This window comes from Zalophus californianus, chromosome 10 (genome assembly GCF_009762305.2).
Source record: "Zalophus californianus isolate mZalCal1 chromosome 10, mZalCal1.pri.v2, whole genome shotgun sequence".
Lineage (NCBI taxonomy): Eukaryota > Metazoa > Chordata > Mammalia > Carnivora > Otariidae > Zalophus > Zalophus californianus.
The window spans coordinates 59,077,114-59,092,622 of record NC_045604.1 but is presented as its reverse complement, the minus strand read 5'-3'; the positions used below and the strand labels follow the sequence as shown (position 1 = coordinate 59,092,622).

General features: G+C 44.7%; 1 protein-coding gene across 10 annotated transcripts in view; it reads left to right on the top strand.

Moving 5' to 3' along the window:
• POU2F1 (POU class 2 homeobox 1) overlaps positions 1-1,941 on the top strand; it is a 162,510-nt gene extending 160,569 nt beyond the window's left edge. For all 10 annotated transcript variants that reach the window (XM_027610566.2, XM_027610567.2, XM_027610570.2 and 7 more), the window contains one exon: positions 1,361-1,941. In XM_027610566.2, coding sequence (XP_027466367.1) covers positions 1,361-1,671 — 311 coding nt within the window. In that variant the 3' untranslated portion in view covers positions 1,672-1,941. The remainder of the gene's footprint in view (positions 1-1,360) is intronic.
• Positions 1,942-15,509: the final 13,568 nt, after the last annotated feature.

Sequence of the window (15,509 nt, the reverse complement as noted above, 5' to 3'; positions counted from 1 at the left end):
GAACGAGTATTGTCTGGGAAGCTCTACAACTATTCCATGACAGGAAGTCTAGAATCTCAGAAAACGTCAAGCTGCACCAAGTCTCGCTGATCTGTGCTCTTTGTATGACCAGATCCGAAGTCAGAGACCTTCCCTTCAGTCCCCCTCACTTTCTTTATATATTATGTAAGAAATTAACCACATTTTTAATGCCATTAGAAAACCCCTCAAATCTTCATGTGAAAATATGGTTATATGGGTGGGAGGAGCTTGGAGGGGTTGTCAGAGAACAGAAGAAGGTACTCAGTGAGAGTGCCTGATTATTTACAAGTTCACCGATAGCTTCTGTGGAGCTTCGACAGACGGCGTCACGGAGAGACTCACTCAGGAGAGCAAGTCCCAACCTTAGTGAGCCCCTTGGGCTGCCTGCTGTCTTCCTCCCTCCCCCCCCCTCCCCCCTCCCCTCCTCCCCTCCCTCCCCCCTCCCCTCCTCCCCTTCCTCCTCCTCCCCCCTCCTCCCCTCCCCCCTCTCCCTCCTCCTCTGTGTAAGTTGTAGGAATCAAATGTGATGCTTCAGCAAGTGACATAGTAACCACACCTTACACTTTATTTGGTAATATATAATGATTTTAGAACTGAAGCCATTTTGAAAGCTGGTTTTCATCTTGTACATCCTACTTTTAAAAAAGTGCTCAAATTTATGAATAATGCCAGTTAGTTGGCAAAAAGCTAACTGTATTTTTTTTAATAATATTGTTTAGTAAACTGGTGGACATGAGATTTTCTTTTTAAAGATTTTATTTATTTATTTGACACAGAGAGAGAGAGAACAAGTAGGCAGAGAGGCAGGGAGAGGGAGAAGCAGGCTCCCCGCCAAGCAGGGAGCCTGACGCGGGACTCAATCCCAGGACCCCGGGACCATGACCCGAGCCAAAGGCAGCCGCCTAACCAGCTGAGCCACCCAGGTGCCCAAAAAGCTAACTGTATTTTAGTGTCCCAGTCACTGTACCTAGTTTGCCTTTTGAATGAATGTGTAAAATCAGCAATCTTCATTAAAAACAAACTGATCGGACTTAGTAAATACTCCTGGGAGGATGAAGTTCTCTGGGAAGTTGAGGCCCCAGGATGCAGCGTGGCTTCCCCCACCTGTAGTGCTTGTGCTCGTTAACTTCATTAGAATACAGCTGTTCAGGCTCTTCCAAAATTATCAGTACACTTCAATTGGTGACAGGCGAGCGCTGGGATTAAGATAAGTCAGTTAAGGGCTGCACTTTTTCCACCTGGGTTGTAGGAAAACAGTACATTTGATGTGCTACTTGGCTTCTCTAGGATGGTTTTAACATTCTCCTTTCTGCCTGTCTGTGGGACGTTTTGTCTGTAGCTCTTGCCTCTGGTGGCTCTCTTCCAATAACGTCACTGGATGCAACTGGGAACCTGGTCTTTGCCAATGCAGGAGGAGCCCCCAACATCGTGACTGCCCCCCTGTTCCTGAACCCTCAGAACCTCTCTCTGCTCACCAGCAACCCAGTGAGCTTGGTCTCTGCCGCTGCGGCCTCCGCAGGGAACTCTGGACCTGTAGCCAGCCTTCACGCCACCTCCACCTCCGCTGAGTCCATCCAGAACTCTCTCTTCACAGTGGCCTCTGCCAGTGGGGCCGCCTCCACCACCACCACCGCCTCCAAGGCACAGTGAGCTGGGCTGCACGGGGCTGCCACTGGCCTTTTCCACTCGCGGCATGATCGGGCTGCCAGCCAGGCTGAGACTGAAAAATGTGATTGGCTTCCTCTTGCCATGTTTCAACAGCAGGGGAAAGAAGGGAGAGAAGGAAAAGAACGCATACCAGAAAAAAAAAGGATGGAGACAGGACAACATTTGCCTAATTTTGTAATAAAACACTGTCTTTTCAGGATTGCTTCATGGATTGGAGAACTTTCTAACCAAAAATTAAAAAAAAAAAAAAAAAGCAGAAACAAAATGTCAAAAACAAACAAACAAAAAAAGAAGTGAAAGGACTACTTATCATTTCCAGCAGTCATGATGACAAGTTAAGGTGGGTTACCAATTCCAATATAGGAAGGAGATTTCTTGTTTGTCTAAATTTCTTTTTTTCTTAAAAAAAAATCATTTTTATGGGTCTGTTGTACAGGCCATTAAGTCATAACAAGGTGTTTATAATCGTATCAATTGTGTTGGGGGTTCCTTTCTTAACTGGTACAATTTAGGCAGGCCTGTATTACTGTATCTCTGTTATTATTGTTGTTGTTATTGTTTTTTATATATATATATATATATATATATAGTTTGGACATGTTTATCTCTTGCTCCTGGATCCTATTTCAGTGAGCTCCCACACTGTGGGGAGGGAGGGTTTGGGGGTAAGGGGAGACTTAACGTTCTTAACTGCGGGGAATGTTCTTGCTGGTTTCCTTATCCTTGATGACTCTTACAGAGGTGCTAGAAAATTATTTTCTTTTGCCACTTATGCAAGAGGCTTGGTGCAGAAGCTGAAGGCAGTGTGTGCAAACACTCCCACCCCACACACGCCCCCTCCCCCCATCAGGTGGTGCCTTTGGAGCACTTTTGTGTAGGAAGGAATTCCTGCTGAACTGTAGCTCTCACCCCAGATCATTGAATGACCCTGAGGCCCAGACCCTGCGGTGCCCCGGTGCTGCCTCTGCGACTTCCCATGGGGACGGCCGTGCGCGCGGCAGGGCAGGATCTGGGCCCGAAGAGCAAAAGACTACTGCAGACACCTGACTTGGTGGTTCTCCTGATTTCTTATCTCCTGAAAAATGCTCCTACTGTTGGTGTGTTTGTTTGTTTGTTTCCATTTTGTGGAAGTTTTTCATCCAAACTTCCTTTCATTTACTTGGCAAAGAGCGAATTGACTTACGGAAATTGGGAAACTCCGCCCTTCTTTTGTTTTCTGAAGGAACTCCACTAGACTATTGCCATCGATTCTGTATTCCCAAAGAGGTGTGATGAGAAGAGTCTGAGGCTACCACCTTTTCCTCTGGCCACAGGCTTCCTTTTCACTGGACGGCGCGTAAACTCCTCTAACCCTGAGACGCTCCTTGCTTCCCTGACTGGAGAATGCACTTACTAGCTGGGCATGGGGTCTTGAGAAAACCTTTGAAGGACTTTGAGCAGGAACTTTGCACACACCTCAAGTGTCTCCTTGGTTTGTTAGTGATGCTCCAGCTAGGTAGGTCACAATGGCAATACCCGTCTCGCTATACAATGTAGAAAGTGATTAGCTTCTGGAATTGTTTTCAGGGTGTTTCTAGACTATGTAAATGAGCCCATGGAAAGGAAGAGTTTATGGAAGTAGATGAAGAGGAAGGAGGGTAACTTGGAAATTCAGTTCCCCTTTCTGTCAGCATAGTATGATTACAATATCTGTACCAGAACATTTCCCAGAAGACTGGATCTCTGCAGTGTGGCTCATCTGAGCTCCCCTTCGTCTTGGAGGTCAAGGTTCCCATTTGGTGTCTGTGGGTGCTTGCTTATGTCTCTGGAGGCCCAAGACTGCACTTGCCCCCCCCCCCCTTTCGAGCTGGGGTCTGAGAGAGGGTGTACAGGTCATTTTCATTCTGATTGCTCTGCTTGTGTCCCGGAAGGGAGCTGGGAATCTGTATTTGTCTCTTCACAGTGTTGGGAAAGGCAGTGATACAGACACTGTGTATGTTTCTTTGTGATCATCCAGGTGGGAGACAGGCACCTTCATATTAAAAGGCCAGAAACATTTTTAGTCCCTTTGTTAGTTTTTCTTTTGTTGCTTCTGTCTTCCTGTTTTATTTCACGTTGTATTTAATTATCAACCTAAATTTCCTCTTCTCACCGTTCACCTTCTCTAAAATCCCTCCAAAATCAGTGAACTGCAAGCAGGGAAACTAACAAATGTCCATCCACCTTTTTTATGTGTGGTGTGTTTTTTTTATGTTGTTGTTGTTGTTGTTGTTTTAACTAAGCTTGAACCAAAGTCAATTTTTAGCAAGCTGCTGTACTAATGGACTAGTTTATAACGTGCATTTCAGACACATTGAGGAGATAGATGCTACTGACAATTTCTTTTTTTCATTTGTCTTTATTAATTTTATATAAAAGTTGCTGCTTGTTTTAATCGTTTATGTTGGTAAATTGTAATATCCTCTGGGCGGACATTACCTTGATTTTAACTAGTTTATGTAGTTGGGTGTGTAAATAGAATGGTAGTGTCAGTTATGAGTTTCTCTCCTCTCCATATGGCTATTTCTCTAATGTAGTTAAGTTTAATCTTTTATCCTGACTTGACATCTCTAACTTTAGTGTGTGCAAATGGTTTTAGGGCCATCAGTAATACTCTGGCTGCCCATTGGAACGAGTCCCTCCCCTGGGAGTGGTAAGTTAGGAGGAAGGATTCAGGGAGGGAAATGCTGAGACCCACCATCCTGGATTAGAGGTTATAGCATTAATTTCCCAAAATTGCTACCAAAGGAAGTATAGAGTCCTCAGGGACTCAAACCCAGTGGATCAAAAGGAAGGGCAAGGAAAGGCTGTGCTTGTTGATTTGTTTTCCTGTGTGGTTCAGAAGATGCTCCCTCTCCCAAATCAGATTCACCGACAGAATTCAATATTTTAAAAGATATTAAGCTTTAAATGTCAGTATGATGGTCTTCTATTCCCTGCCCTGTCTGTATTCTCTAGTCAATCTGGGATAAGGGGATTCTGCCTTTTTGTGTGTGTGGATCACTTTATGAGGATAAACCTTAAACCAGCATAAAAATATGTGTTTAAAAGAAATAAATCCTTAGACAAAGGTAACTTTTAAAAATTTTTCTCATTTTTTTCTTATTTAAAGACAAACTGTAAAATGAAAGGTACATTTGTACATGTACACATGAAACACTAAAACACTTTGCTGATGGGTGTTTAGCTTAAAATCACCTCCCCATCACCACCCCTAGATAGTCTGCTGATCCTACTGCTTCATGACCCAACTTTTAGTCCTTTTTTTACTTTATATTTTTTTATCATCTCAAGAAATGCTTTTTGAATTGAGTGAGTTTCCTAAGCTGAGGTGCTCAGACTTAACTTTTAACCCCCTTATATGGGAGAGTCTAGAAATTAAGGGGGCCATTTGATCAAAAAGCGGTGTTTGGTAGAGTTTCTGCGTTTCTAAGCGGATGGGCCACATAGGTCATCATAATTCATTGTACATTCTTTCCCCCCCAATGATTATGCAGATTTTATTTCATCCCCCTGAATTTGGTGAATACATATTAAACCAAAGACTAATTCTGAATGCATTTATGGTGATACTATATTTGCCCATGGTAATGGGCCCTCCCTAGGGAGTGGTGAATGTAATTGAATTCTGCTTATCACAAGCAGTGCAGTTTGGTCATGAACTTTATTTTATACCCTGTGTGAATCTGAAGGACAGAGCAGAAAGACCTAGAAAAGGGCTTCTCATAGGAACAGTAGTAATTGTTCCTAATTTAAGAAATAAGTTGCGTGCTATATTAGTTTAAATGTTTCTGAAATTATATAGGCAGCTTTTTAGAATTAAAAAAAATGTTCATCTCCATTACCTGACACAGTACATACTTCCTTTTATTTATTTGATAAAGACCAATACCATCCCAATTTACTCATCTTATTACTTAAGAAACGGAACCAAAGGAATCCCACTTTCATTTTGTGTAGGACCATACCTATCTGTGCTTCATGGTGGCGTTATTAGAAATTAACAATCCTTTTTTTTGTTTTAAAGGGAAAATAAGGTTATAATTAAAAGATTTTTAGTGAGATTATCATGCCATTTTGTTCTACATAATTCATTCATTGTTGGGGGAAAAAAGCACAATTATACCTCTTTTTTATATTATTTTGTCTGTTCTCTCTCGTGTAAATGGGAAGGTGGGGGAAACCTAGTCTAGATTATCCAGAAGCACAGACATTGCTTGGCGCAATATTTAAGGTCAGTCCAATCTTTAACGTTAAATTTTCTATTTAAATTGCTGGGAAAGCTGGGTACATTTGCAGATACAGGAAATCATTGCAGATTTTTAAAGTTCTAACCCTCGAGAGTAAATATCGCAATTAGTGTATAACAAACATTTGGCTTACAGAGGAAACTCTTTGTAGTTCACAGTCTAAAGTTGTTCCCGTCCCTTGTCATCCTCACAAAACTTTCTTCGCCAAGAAAAAAAATAAATCCGTTGAGAGAGGAAGAAAAGGGAGGAGGGCTGGTGGGGAGAAGTCCCCAGCACCAGGGCTGGCGGTGACCTGGACGGTGAGGTGCACCCCTCAGCCTCCTGCTGGCAGTACACTTGGGGCTCAGACTCCTAAGGGGCACCCCACACGTCAGTCCGCAGCTTGGTAACCTCAGTTAAAGAAGAGCCACAATGATTCAGTATGAGATTTTGGCCAAATACTTTCTCATTAAATCAGCATTTAAATCGATGAATTTAAAGTTTATTTATTCCTCAAACCATGATTATTGGAGCTGAAAATGTTAAGAGACCATCAGTGCTAACGGAGAAAATGACCAAAGTCCTGAAATTTAAAGTGATTCCAATGGACAAGAATTGATGGATGACTTTGATCATCACCATTGTGAGTGCATTTGTGTGTGTGTGTGTGTGAGAGAGAGAGAGAGAGAGAGAGAAGCTTGTCATGTGTGACATGTTCACGTAGTCATAGCCCTGGCCATTTTGAAGTCATTTTCCATCTTAAAACATATTTGATGACGACACTATAAAATGGTAAATCTTTCTTAGCATTTACCTTCATTTTTGAGAAGGAAAAAGAATCTTTTGCCATTCTTTAAGAAAAATGACTTAAGATCCGCTATTGTGTAGGTTTGCATCATGGCGGACACAGCAAATGTGAGCCTGGACAGGAATAGGATAACCAGACTGCTTTTATCATTTAAGAGCTCATACTAATCCTCTTCTGCCTCGGTCTTTTCTTAATCCAAAGAGATTAAATGGGACACCCCTGAGATTTCCAGGAAGATCTTTGAAAGGATTTCATTAGGAGGGCAGGGAAATAGGTTTTTTCTCAGATTTGTCCAGTTTACACCCAGATTTCCATATGGTTTTTAAGCTGTTGCTTTCTTTGGATCGTCCTTATCCGTGAAGCACTTAGTTCCTTGTTTTGGCTTTTCTACTCTTGGCTCTTTCTAAAAGCAGTAACTTGGGTGAATCTTACTTTGATTCTGTGACCTGGAGCTCCTTTCCCTCTTCCTTCTTTTCCTTTTCCTTTTGAATGGTGATACCTTAATCTGTGAGGGTAATGCTGGTGGGTAACAGCTAGCTTCTGGCACCTTCATAAAATACCTCAGTATAGCTTAGCATTGTTGCAGACCTGGTTTTAATCTGAAAACCAAATAAATAAAAAGAAGAAAACTTTATAAATAGTGGAAATAATCCTAGCTGTAGCATTTAGTTGAACTGATGTTTATTATGATTGATAAACATGATCGATGCTGTATGTATTTGGGATCCTGTTTATAGGTTACAATTTATAGGGTTAGGGAGGGTTGGGGTGGGGAGAGGAGAAGTTGATTATGTTAGAAGGAAAATGTTGCTCATGTGTGTTTGTTTTTCCTTATATCTGTCTTGCCAAAGGAAACTTAATTATCCCTGGGATGGGTTTGGGATTCATTGGCCTCTCTGTGGTTAGACCTGCATTGCAGTGTGTGGTGGTGGCTTGCAGGTCACACATGGGTTGTCCTGGAGGTTCAGGGTCCCCTGAGACATTTACATCCCTTCCTATGGTCGCCCTTGCCCCAGACCCTGCCATCCTCTCCTAAGGATTCATTACCTCTCTATGTAGCGAGAGCTTAGACAAAGGATGAATGTGTGGACATCTGGGTGTGTGGTTGAGAGATAGAGGCAGAAGTAGACATGCGCCATTTAATTTGGAGAGGAAAGATGAGTGCATGATGCATCTTAATCGAGGGAAATTAAAGTAAAACAGTTTCTTTTTGTCACCCTCTGTCATGTTATTGAATGTTGTGCTTGTAGCCCAACATTTTAAAACCCTACTTCCTTTTTTCATACCAAGGCTAATTCTGTGTAGACCAAAAAATGCAAACAGAAGTAAAACCAAACCAAGCAGTTGAAAGCCAACCTGCTTGCTTCACACGTGTGCTAAGGTGTGACCTTTAGGGATTGGTAGGTTGCTGAGATTGAGGAGAGTGTTGTTCTTGGTGGGAATGTGAATGAGAAATGATGCCGGTGTAGGAGAAATTGAAGAGCCCTTTCTGCCCAGACAGACTGTCTTGGCTCCCCACGTTCAGATAAAGACTATATCTCCAAAAAGGTTATTTTTTAAATAAACCATCTATCTCACAGAACTTGAGTGGGATTTGGTTTGGATACCAAAGACACTGCTATGTCACTGTTTATTCTTAGGTTTTCAAAATAGGCAGAGAGAATAGGAGTTAAAGGCTGAAATTTGGAAAAAGCTGTACCTATGTCTCTTTCCTTTTCCTCTCCCCTTTCTCTCCTCCCTTACCCCCTTTTTGAAGGAAGTCTTGTTGGTTATCCTGGCTTTGGAAAAGAGATTGATTTAGTTTCACTCTGCTGGCTCTGTAAAGAAGGATAGAGTTGCTCAGCGCGGCCGTGATGTTCTTAGAATTGCTGGCAAACTGGGGGGAGGGCAAAAGATGGGGGGTAGAGTTTTTTTCTTCATTTCCCTTTATCTAACACTTATAAATAGAACCAGTACAGCTTGTTTGAGTTCAGATGATACCTAGACGTGCTATCTCTGTTCTGTCACTTGTAAGGGATAAGCATTTTCAAGAGCAGGATTACATGGAAAACCAAAAGACTTTCCTTTACTCTCCCTTGGAGCTGTATCTTTCCAAAATGGTTTTATACATGAGTTCTAGGGAGTTCAGAAGTTTGTTGTATTGGTGGGACACAGAAAGATGGGTCATTTATTGCTCTCTTGATACTCTGTCAAGAAATGATCAGATTACAGAACTTCATGAAAGCTTTACTAATAATCTAATTATTCTGACGTTACGTAAAAGTGGTATTAATCTTGTGTGACTTTTCAAAGCGCTAGATAGGTTTGTAAGTAGGTGATAGGGATAGTGAAGATAAGAGCACTCACAGACGTTACGGAAAACAAGGTGTGCGTGAGGGAACACCACTTGGAGTGTGGAAGTGAGCCTCCCCAGGCTGGGGAGGGAAGGTGTCCCTGCATCTGCCCACTCTGCACAGGGCTTTGTCACCTGGCACCACCTTCTGGTTCAAACCCAGGACGCTGTCAGCAAGTTCAGACCCCAGAAGTAATTGACTGTAAAAAAAAATTGAGGTCTGCTGCAAAGTTCCCCCGTGTCTTCTCAGTTTACTGGTTCATCCTTGTTTTAAGTCAGCCACAACCTTACGAAAGCAGCTTTTCAGCCTTCTTTCCTAACCTGGCAGCAGCACTGAGCTCCAACATTAGACCCCAAAGTCCGCAGGCGGGCAGCCGGAGAGAGTGCTGTGTGAAAACAGGGCACATCCAGACACTTCTTTTCACATTGGAATCTCCTTCGAGTGAAATAGTGAGAAAGGACAGAGCCCAGTAGGGGAAAGGTGCTTCCCCCGAGCCCTGCCAGGGTCTTGGAGACTGACCGTACAGCAGGAAAGGAGATGCACTGTCAGAGGCTAACGTGCAGGCGGTTCTGTCAGGAAAGGCCGTGTTGCAGGGGCGTGGGGGGCCGCGTCTCTGGCTCCGGGCTTGCCCAGGTCTGCAGGAGGAGGCCCGGACTTCCCTAACAGTTGAGTGGACTGATCCCAGCCTGGGTGTATTGGAAACCGCCAGCTTGGGGGGGGGGGCCTGGGGGGGCCGGAAGGAGCAGAAGACTTGGTGGTCATACTACAGGTTGGTTCTCTGCAGCATCCGTGGTGGGCTGCCCCTGAGGCAGAGGCAGAGGCACGGGGGACTTCTTCCAGCTCCTCGCCTCTGCCTGAGGGAGCGCATGTGCAGTACTCAGTCCCCAGGAGGGGAGGGGTCTCCCTCTCCCAAGGGAACAAAGGTCGCCTCCCGCATGGGACCGTAGTTCCGGGTCCTTCCTCTCTGGTAGTGGCTAAGGCTAGGTGAGCAGGTGTGGGGCTGCGGCCCACCTCAAGTCCCGCAGCTGTCATATACCTCATTTCGAACTCATGATTGAGTAACTTGCTTTAACTTCGCTAAAGCCTACAGAGTTGCCAGGTCTGCCCTCCCTCTAAGTAATGTTGAACTCTGGCCTATAGCATCACGGGACCTGTAGCCTAGGGTGGGACCTCCTCCAGCCTCTGAATGTCGCTGCTGAAAAGCTACTGCAAACCGAGGGCAAATTGCAATCTTCTATTTCTTTTTGTTGCAAGGGGTCTTCACAGGTCTCTTAACATCGGCTTTCCCCGTCACCCTGCCTTCAGGGGCTGGCCCTCTCTCCACGCCCCCACCCCGCCCCACAGGTCAGATTTCCCTGGTGGGGTGGAGGCCGTCCCCTTCCTCTCCGAGGCCTCAGGGTTCTGCTTATTTTCAGGACTTTGGGTGGAAGGGAAAAAGACACCAAAGGCTCCTTTAAGCTGACTGCTGCATACACATTTCACTTTTTTTCCTTTGACATGACCAAAAAAAAAAAAAAAAAATCCAAATATTTAAGTTTTTATTGTTATTAATATTATTATTATTTGACAATCTTGTATCCAGTGGGCTCTCTAGAAGCTGCATCCCCAGCCCTTTCACCTTTTCTTTGAATGTAGTTCCCAACCTTCGATTCCCACCCCCAATGTTGAAAGAAAGCTTTGCCAGGTCTTAATACTGCTGCTATAAGCCAGGGGAGGGTGGTTTCTTTGTTTTGTTTTGTTTTGTTTTTTAAATTTCCAGCCAAAACCAAAGATTCCTTGATGATTGTATAAACTCAAAACAAACAAAAAAACCAAAGAAAAGGGAAGTCTTCAGCATCAATCCAGTCTGTGGCGTCCTGGCATTTAGAGGAGTGAGGCTAGGGGTGGGGGTGGGGGCCTCTGACCCACGGGAAGGGCAGGAGGCTCTTTTTTCCATGTTTTGGGGTTCGCAGAGGTGCATCCTTAGTAGCTTTGGCTCTGGCCAACTTGTGAATGTGCCGTGGAACAAATTGGCATTTCAAATTTTCCAGTAGACAAAATGCCGTCACCGTGCTTATCTACCGGACGGCAAACCACGGTACCGCGGGGGCTTAGCACAGGGACTGGGGGGCTGGGGGCTGCCGCTGGACCGCTGGACCCACAGAGTGGGGGGAAGTTGAAGACACTGGTGCAGGCCTGGCTGCTCTGCTGGGTGCTTGGACCTCTGGGGTCATGACAGTGAGTACACGCCAAGGTGCCCTTCTGAGCCTTTTCTCTTTTCCTTGACTGGAACTGCTTGGAAGTGGCTGCCCTGTTTGTGAGAAAACATGTAGAAGGGTTACCACGCTTTTCATTTCTCCTTGCTGTAGTTCGTTTCCTTTGGCAGCACCACTGTGCAACTATGCATTGTATCTCACAACCTTTGTGCTAGGTAGATGCCTGTGACTTTTTAACTTGGGGGTGGGGGTGGGGGGGTTGCAAATGAAGGAACTTTTTACATGGATCTTTTTAATCTCAGTTGATTGGGGGAGGGGGGTATTTGGTTCTAGGGTCATACAAGCTCTATCCCAAAGCAAAATCCAAATGTTAATAATATTAGCCTGATGCAGATACCAAAGATGATTTCTTTCCTGCAGAACCTTAGACTTGTGTATTAAGTACGATTACCCAGCACTTGCATTAGTCTAACCTCAGTAATTCCAAAGCTTAGATGTATATTTTGGTATATTTCTGGGATATTAAAAAAAAAATGTCGTTTAACTTCTTGTTTGTTTCAGTGTAATGCTCTTAAAGTCATAGCATGAAAATAACTGAACTGTCCTATTCTTAGTAGTTTGAAATAATAGTATTTTTGTATGTTTTGGGTGTGTCTATGTATGTATTAACATAACAGTTTTCACTGCCTAGGTGTTCATAATAAAAAAGAAAATGAAAAAGTTCTGAGTGTACATAATATTCAGTAATAAACTTCCACCAGGTTCAATTTGGTTTGCATATTTGCTGATTACTGTTCCCAACGAGGATTTTGTTTTGTTTTAAAGAGACAGTGATCTTGTTTTCCTAAAGACTTTTCTCTCTCTCTCTCTCTCTGTCTTTAAATATCTTAACTCCTCCTCCCCCTTTTTCTTTTCTTCCTTTTTTTTTTTTTAAATATTGATTCAGGGGTGTTTTTCCACTGTTGTCAAGGGAGAGTCATAAGGGGTATTGGCCCCTTGGCCTCCTGAAACTTTTTGTTTTATGTACTTAAGTTTAAAATGTGAGTTTGAGTTCTCTTTTGTGGAAACTTAAGATGTGGTGTAAATGATTCTTTCCAAAATCGTCCAGCAGCTTTAACGAGGCAGTGACAGTTTCTAAGTAGTTGGTTGGGCGTCCTTTTACGTTTCTCCTTAGATCACTTTGCAGTCTGGGTGGCTGTTGTATAGCCTGCCCCAGAGCGCCTGCTTAGCCATTTCCCCTCTGATAGGGGTGTTTTATAAGAATCTGCTGATAACTTGGAGTTTGGGGGACCTTGTTATCTGGTCCCCTGGGAAACACACGTTTTCTTGATTTCAAAAACCCAAAACACAAGCAACTTTACATTTTGGGGAATTAGCTGATGTGCCTCCCAGAGGCCTGAGGGAGGCGGTGGGGAATATGAGCGGTGCTGTCTCTTTAAAAGTGCCCTTTATATGATTCCCCCTCCTGGGGCCTCCTGCAGGGGCTGTAGGCTTGGGAGATTGGGTAGGTGACAGTGAATCAGAACGAAATGGTAGATTTTGTGTAGATGCATTTGTCTGCTGTAATTTTTATATATATATTAAACTTACTGTAACTGTACAGTTCGTTTCTGTTGTAAAACATCATTAAACCATTTTCCAAGTGTTTTCACATTGTTGGAGTTTCCTTGAAATTGTTGTGTTGGTGTTCTGGATGCTTCCCGCACAGGGGGTCACGGAAGCCTTCCAGTTTGTCTTTTCCAGCAGGAGCTCCCAGGAGCCCCAGGCCCCCTGATCATCTCGGTTCCTAGCCCATGCCCACCCTGGGTCCTACTGTGCGTTTCATCCTGTGCCTCTGGGGGCCGCTGTGACCAGCACACCTCTCCCTCCCCAGACCCTCAGGGCTTGGGGGGGCCCTGATTCAAGTAGCAGTAGTCTCCTTCACACCCCCTGGGCTTTGTGTGACCAGACACACGGGCCCTTGACTAGTCCTGCAAGAGAACTCTCCAGAGCTCCCATTTCACTTGTGTCTTTGACGGCAGACCTGGCATTGAACTTGACTTTTCCACATTTACTGTTTACGCTCCTGTGCCCCTCCAGCCTTCCCTGCCACATCCTGAACACCCACTCTCTGGAGTTCTCTGAAAGAGACTAGTCCTGGACTTGGTGTCTGGTTCTCCTGTCGGAGAGAACACATCTTGGCTTAGCTTAGCTCCCTACGGCTTAGACTAGTTCACATTTCATGTCATAATGCAACCTGTTGTCTGAACATTTGAATCTTAAAGTGAATTCTCCACAGAGAGCAAACTTCAGCTTGTTGAAGAGCTTTCGGAGGCATTCCTGTCTTAACTGCGCTGAACCTGTGCCCCGCAAAGGAGGAGACAGCTGTTGTCTCCAAGGCGCTGGCCGTCCCCTACAGGGCCCAGAGTGGGAAGGCAATACCGGCTCTTCTCTCCCCTGCTACTGCCTCCAAGAGCTCCTCCTCCATTACCATCCACCCCTTCTTGTATTTATAGCTTGCGTGTAAGTTTGGGGGCTTATTTTTAATAGAAATCCTCTGGTAGAGACAGTGGCACGCTCACTAGCATGGGAAAGACTTGAGAAAGCAAAACCCATTTGTCAGCCCTAAAGAACAGGGATAAAGTACTGATTAGATCATTATCCTGCAGTCCTTTTCTAACCCAATTCCTATTGGCATCTGCCAAGCTGAATCACCTACGAGGTGATATGAATAACATCTCTTATTGTTGCCTTTTCTTCTCCAAAAACTAGGGCTTGAAGTTGTAGGACATAAATCTGTAGTTAGACCTCATAGGTTCACAGAAATATCCAGGGCCAGGCCACCAAAATGCATGAGTTATTCATGGACAGAACAAGATTTACAGCTAAACGGCCGTAACCGAACGCCCAGGCCCTGAGTCCCCTTTGGAGCTATTCTCTTAGCCTGAATGGATCATCTGCCCTTTTTGTACCTGCCACACCTGGGCTTCAGTGACTATTCTGTTTGTAAACCAGGAGCCCTGAGTTCTATTCCAGGAAGAAGAAAAATTGATCAGAATGATCCACATTGACTTTAGTGACGTCAAAGTCCTGACAGTTTTGAAACATACTTTGGAAGCTTCCATTTTAATTTACGTACACACATAAAATGTTTTGGTTCCTCAATGCAAGTGAAATGCCATACTTCCTTGGTCCTAAAACACATCTTCATATTTTAACTTTTACGAAATAGGGCTGCATCTTACGATGGATGTTTCTATTAAGAGTGGTTTTTTGTTTGTTTGTTTGTTTGTACTTAAAAGTAAGTTGATGCACATCTTCTACAATCAGTAATTTCCTGGGATGGAAGGAATCCAGTTGTGCTTTGAAGGGAGGACTGCCAGACCCGAGGGAGGACTGCCAGACCCGAGGAAGGGCAGGGACTGGGCGGCCCTAGGGCCGCCTCCCCTCCGCCCCTGCTTCGTTCCCCCAGCTGGCTGCTCTGTGTGGCTGTCTTGCCTGTGATCCAGTAAGTGTCCTCACTCCCCCACCTAGGTTAGCTGCAGCACCCACAGCTCGTTGCTAGCTTTCCTCCCTGCCTTTTGGGTCAGATTCTTGACGGAACTGGGTCCAACTCTTATTTGAAAGCCAGCCATACGGGTCACGCAGCCTGTGGGTAACTCAGTAGACCTTGACTAGGTCTGAAGTATGAGGCTCACTCACTTTGACTAACAGATGAACCCAACCTCAGGTTTTAAAAAACCCAGTGAGTAGAAGCCAAAGGAGTAGCAACCCAAAAGGGGACATCTGTTGTCTTGGAATGAAGGCAGCTAAAGCCGCTTGCTGTCATTTTCCCATTCCATTGCCTGGTGACCAGGTTGCCTAATTAGGGCCGGCAGGCATCAGAGGCCTTCCTCGCATGAAACCTGCCCTGCTTCCCAGCCCCTTGCTGGACTCTGTCTGCACCCGTTCCCTGGCGGCTCCCCCTCCCGCCTGCCGCCTTGTGGGTCATGATGCGACCTGCGGTGCTTTTTCCATGGTGCGGCCGGAATCCAATGGCAAAATTTTAAGTCCCGAACGCTGTGGTGGCTCTTCTCTGCCCTCCCTGGTAGCTTGCAAAATGCTGGGCACAGAAATAGGTAGGTGCGGGGTAAATATTTGTTGAATGGCATTGCATTCCCCCGATGAGGCCAGGTTTCCAATCGAACACCTTCTCTTCGAGAGGAGCTACATGTACGCCTCGCAGAGATTCGAGTCACTCCTGCTGGAATCCCAGATG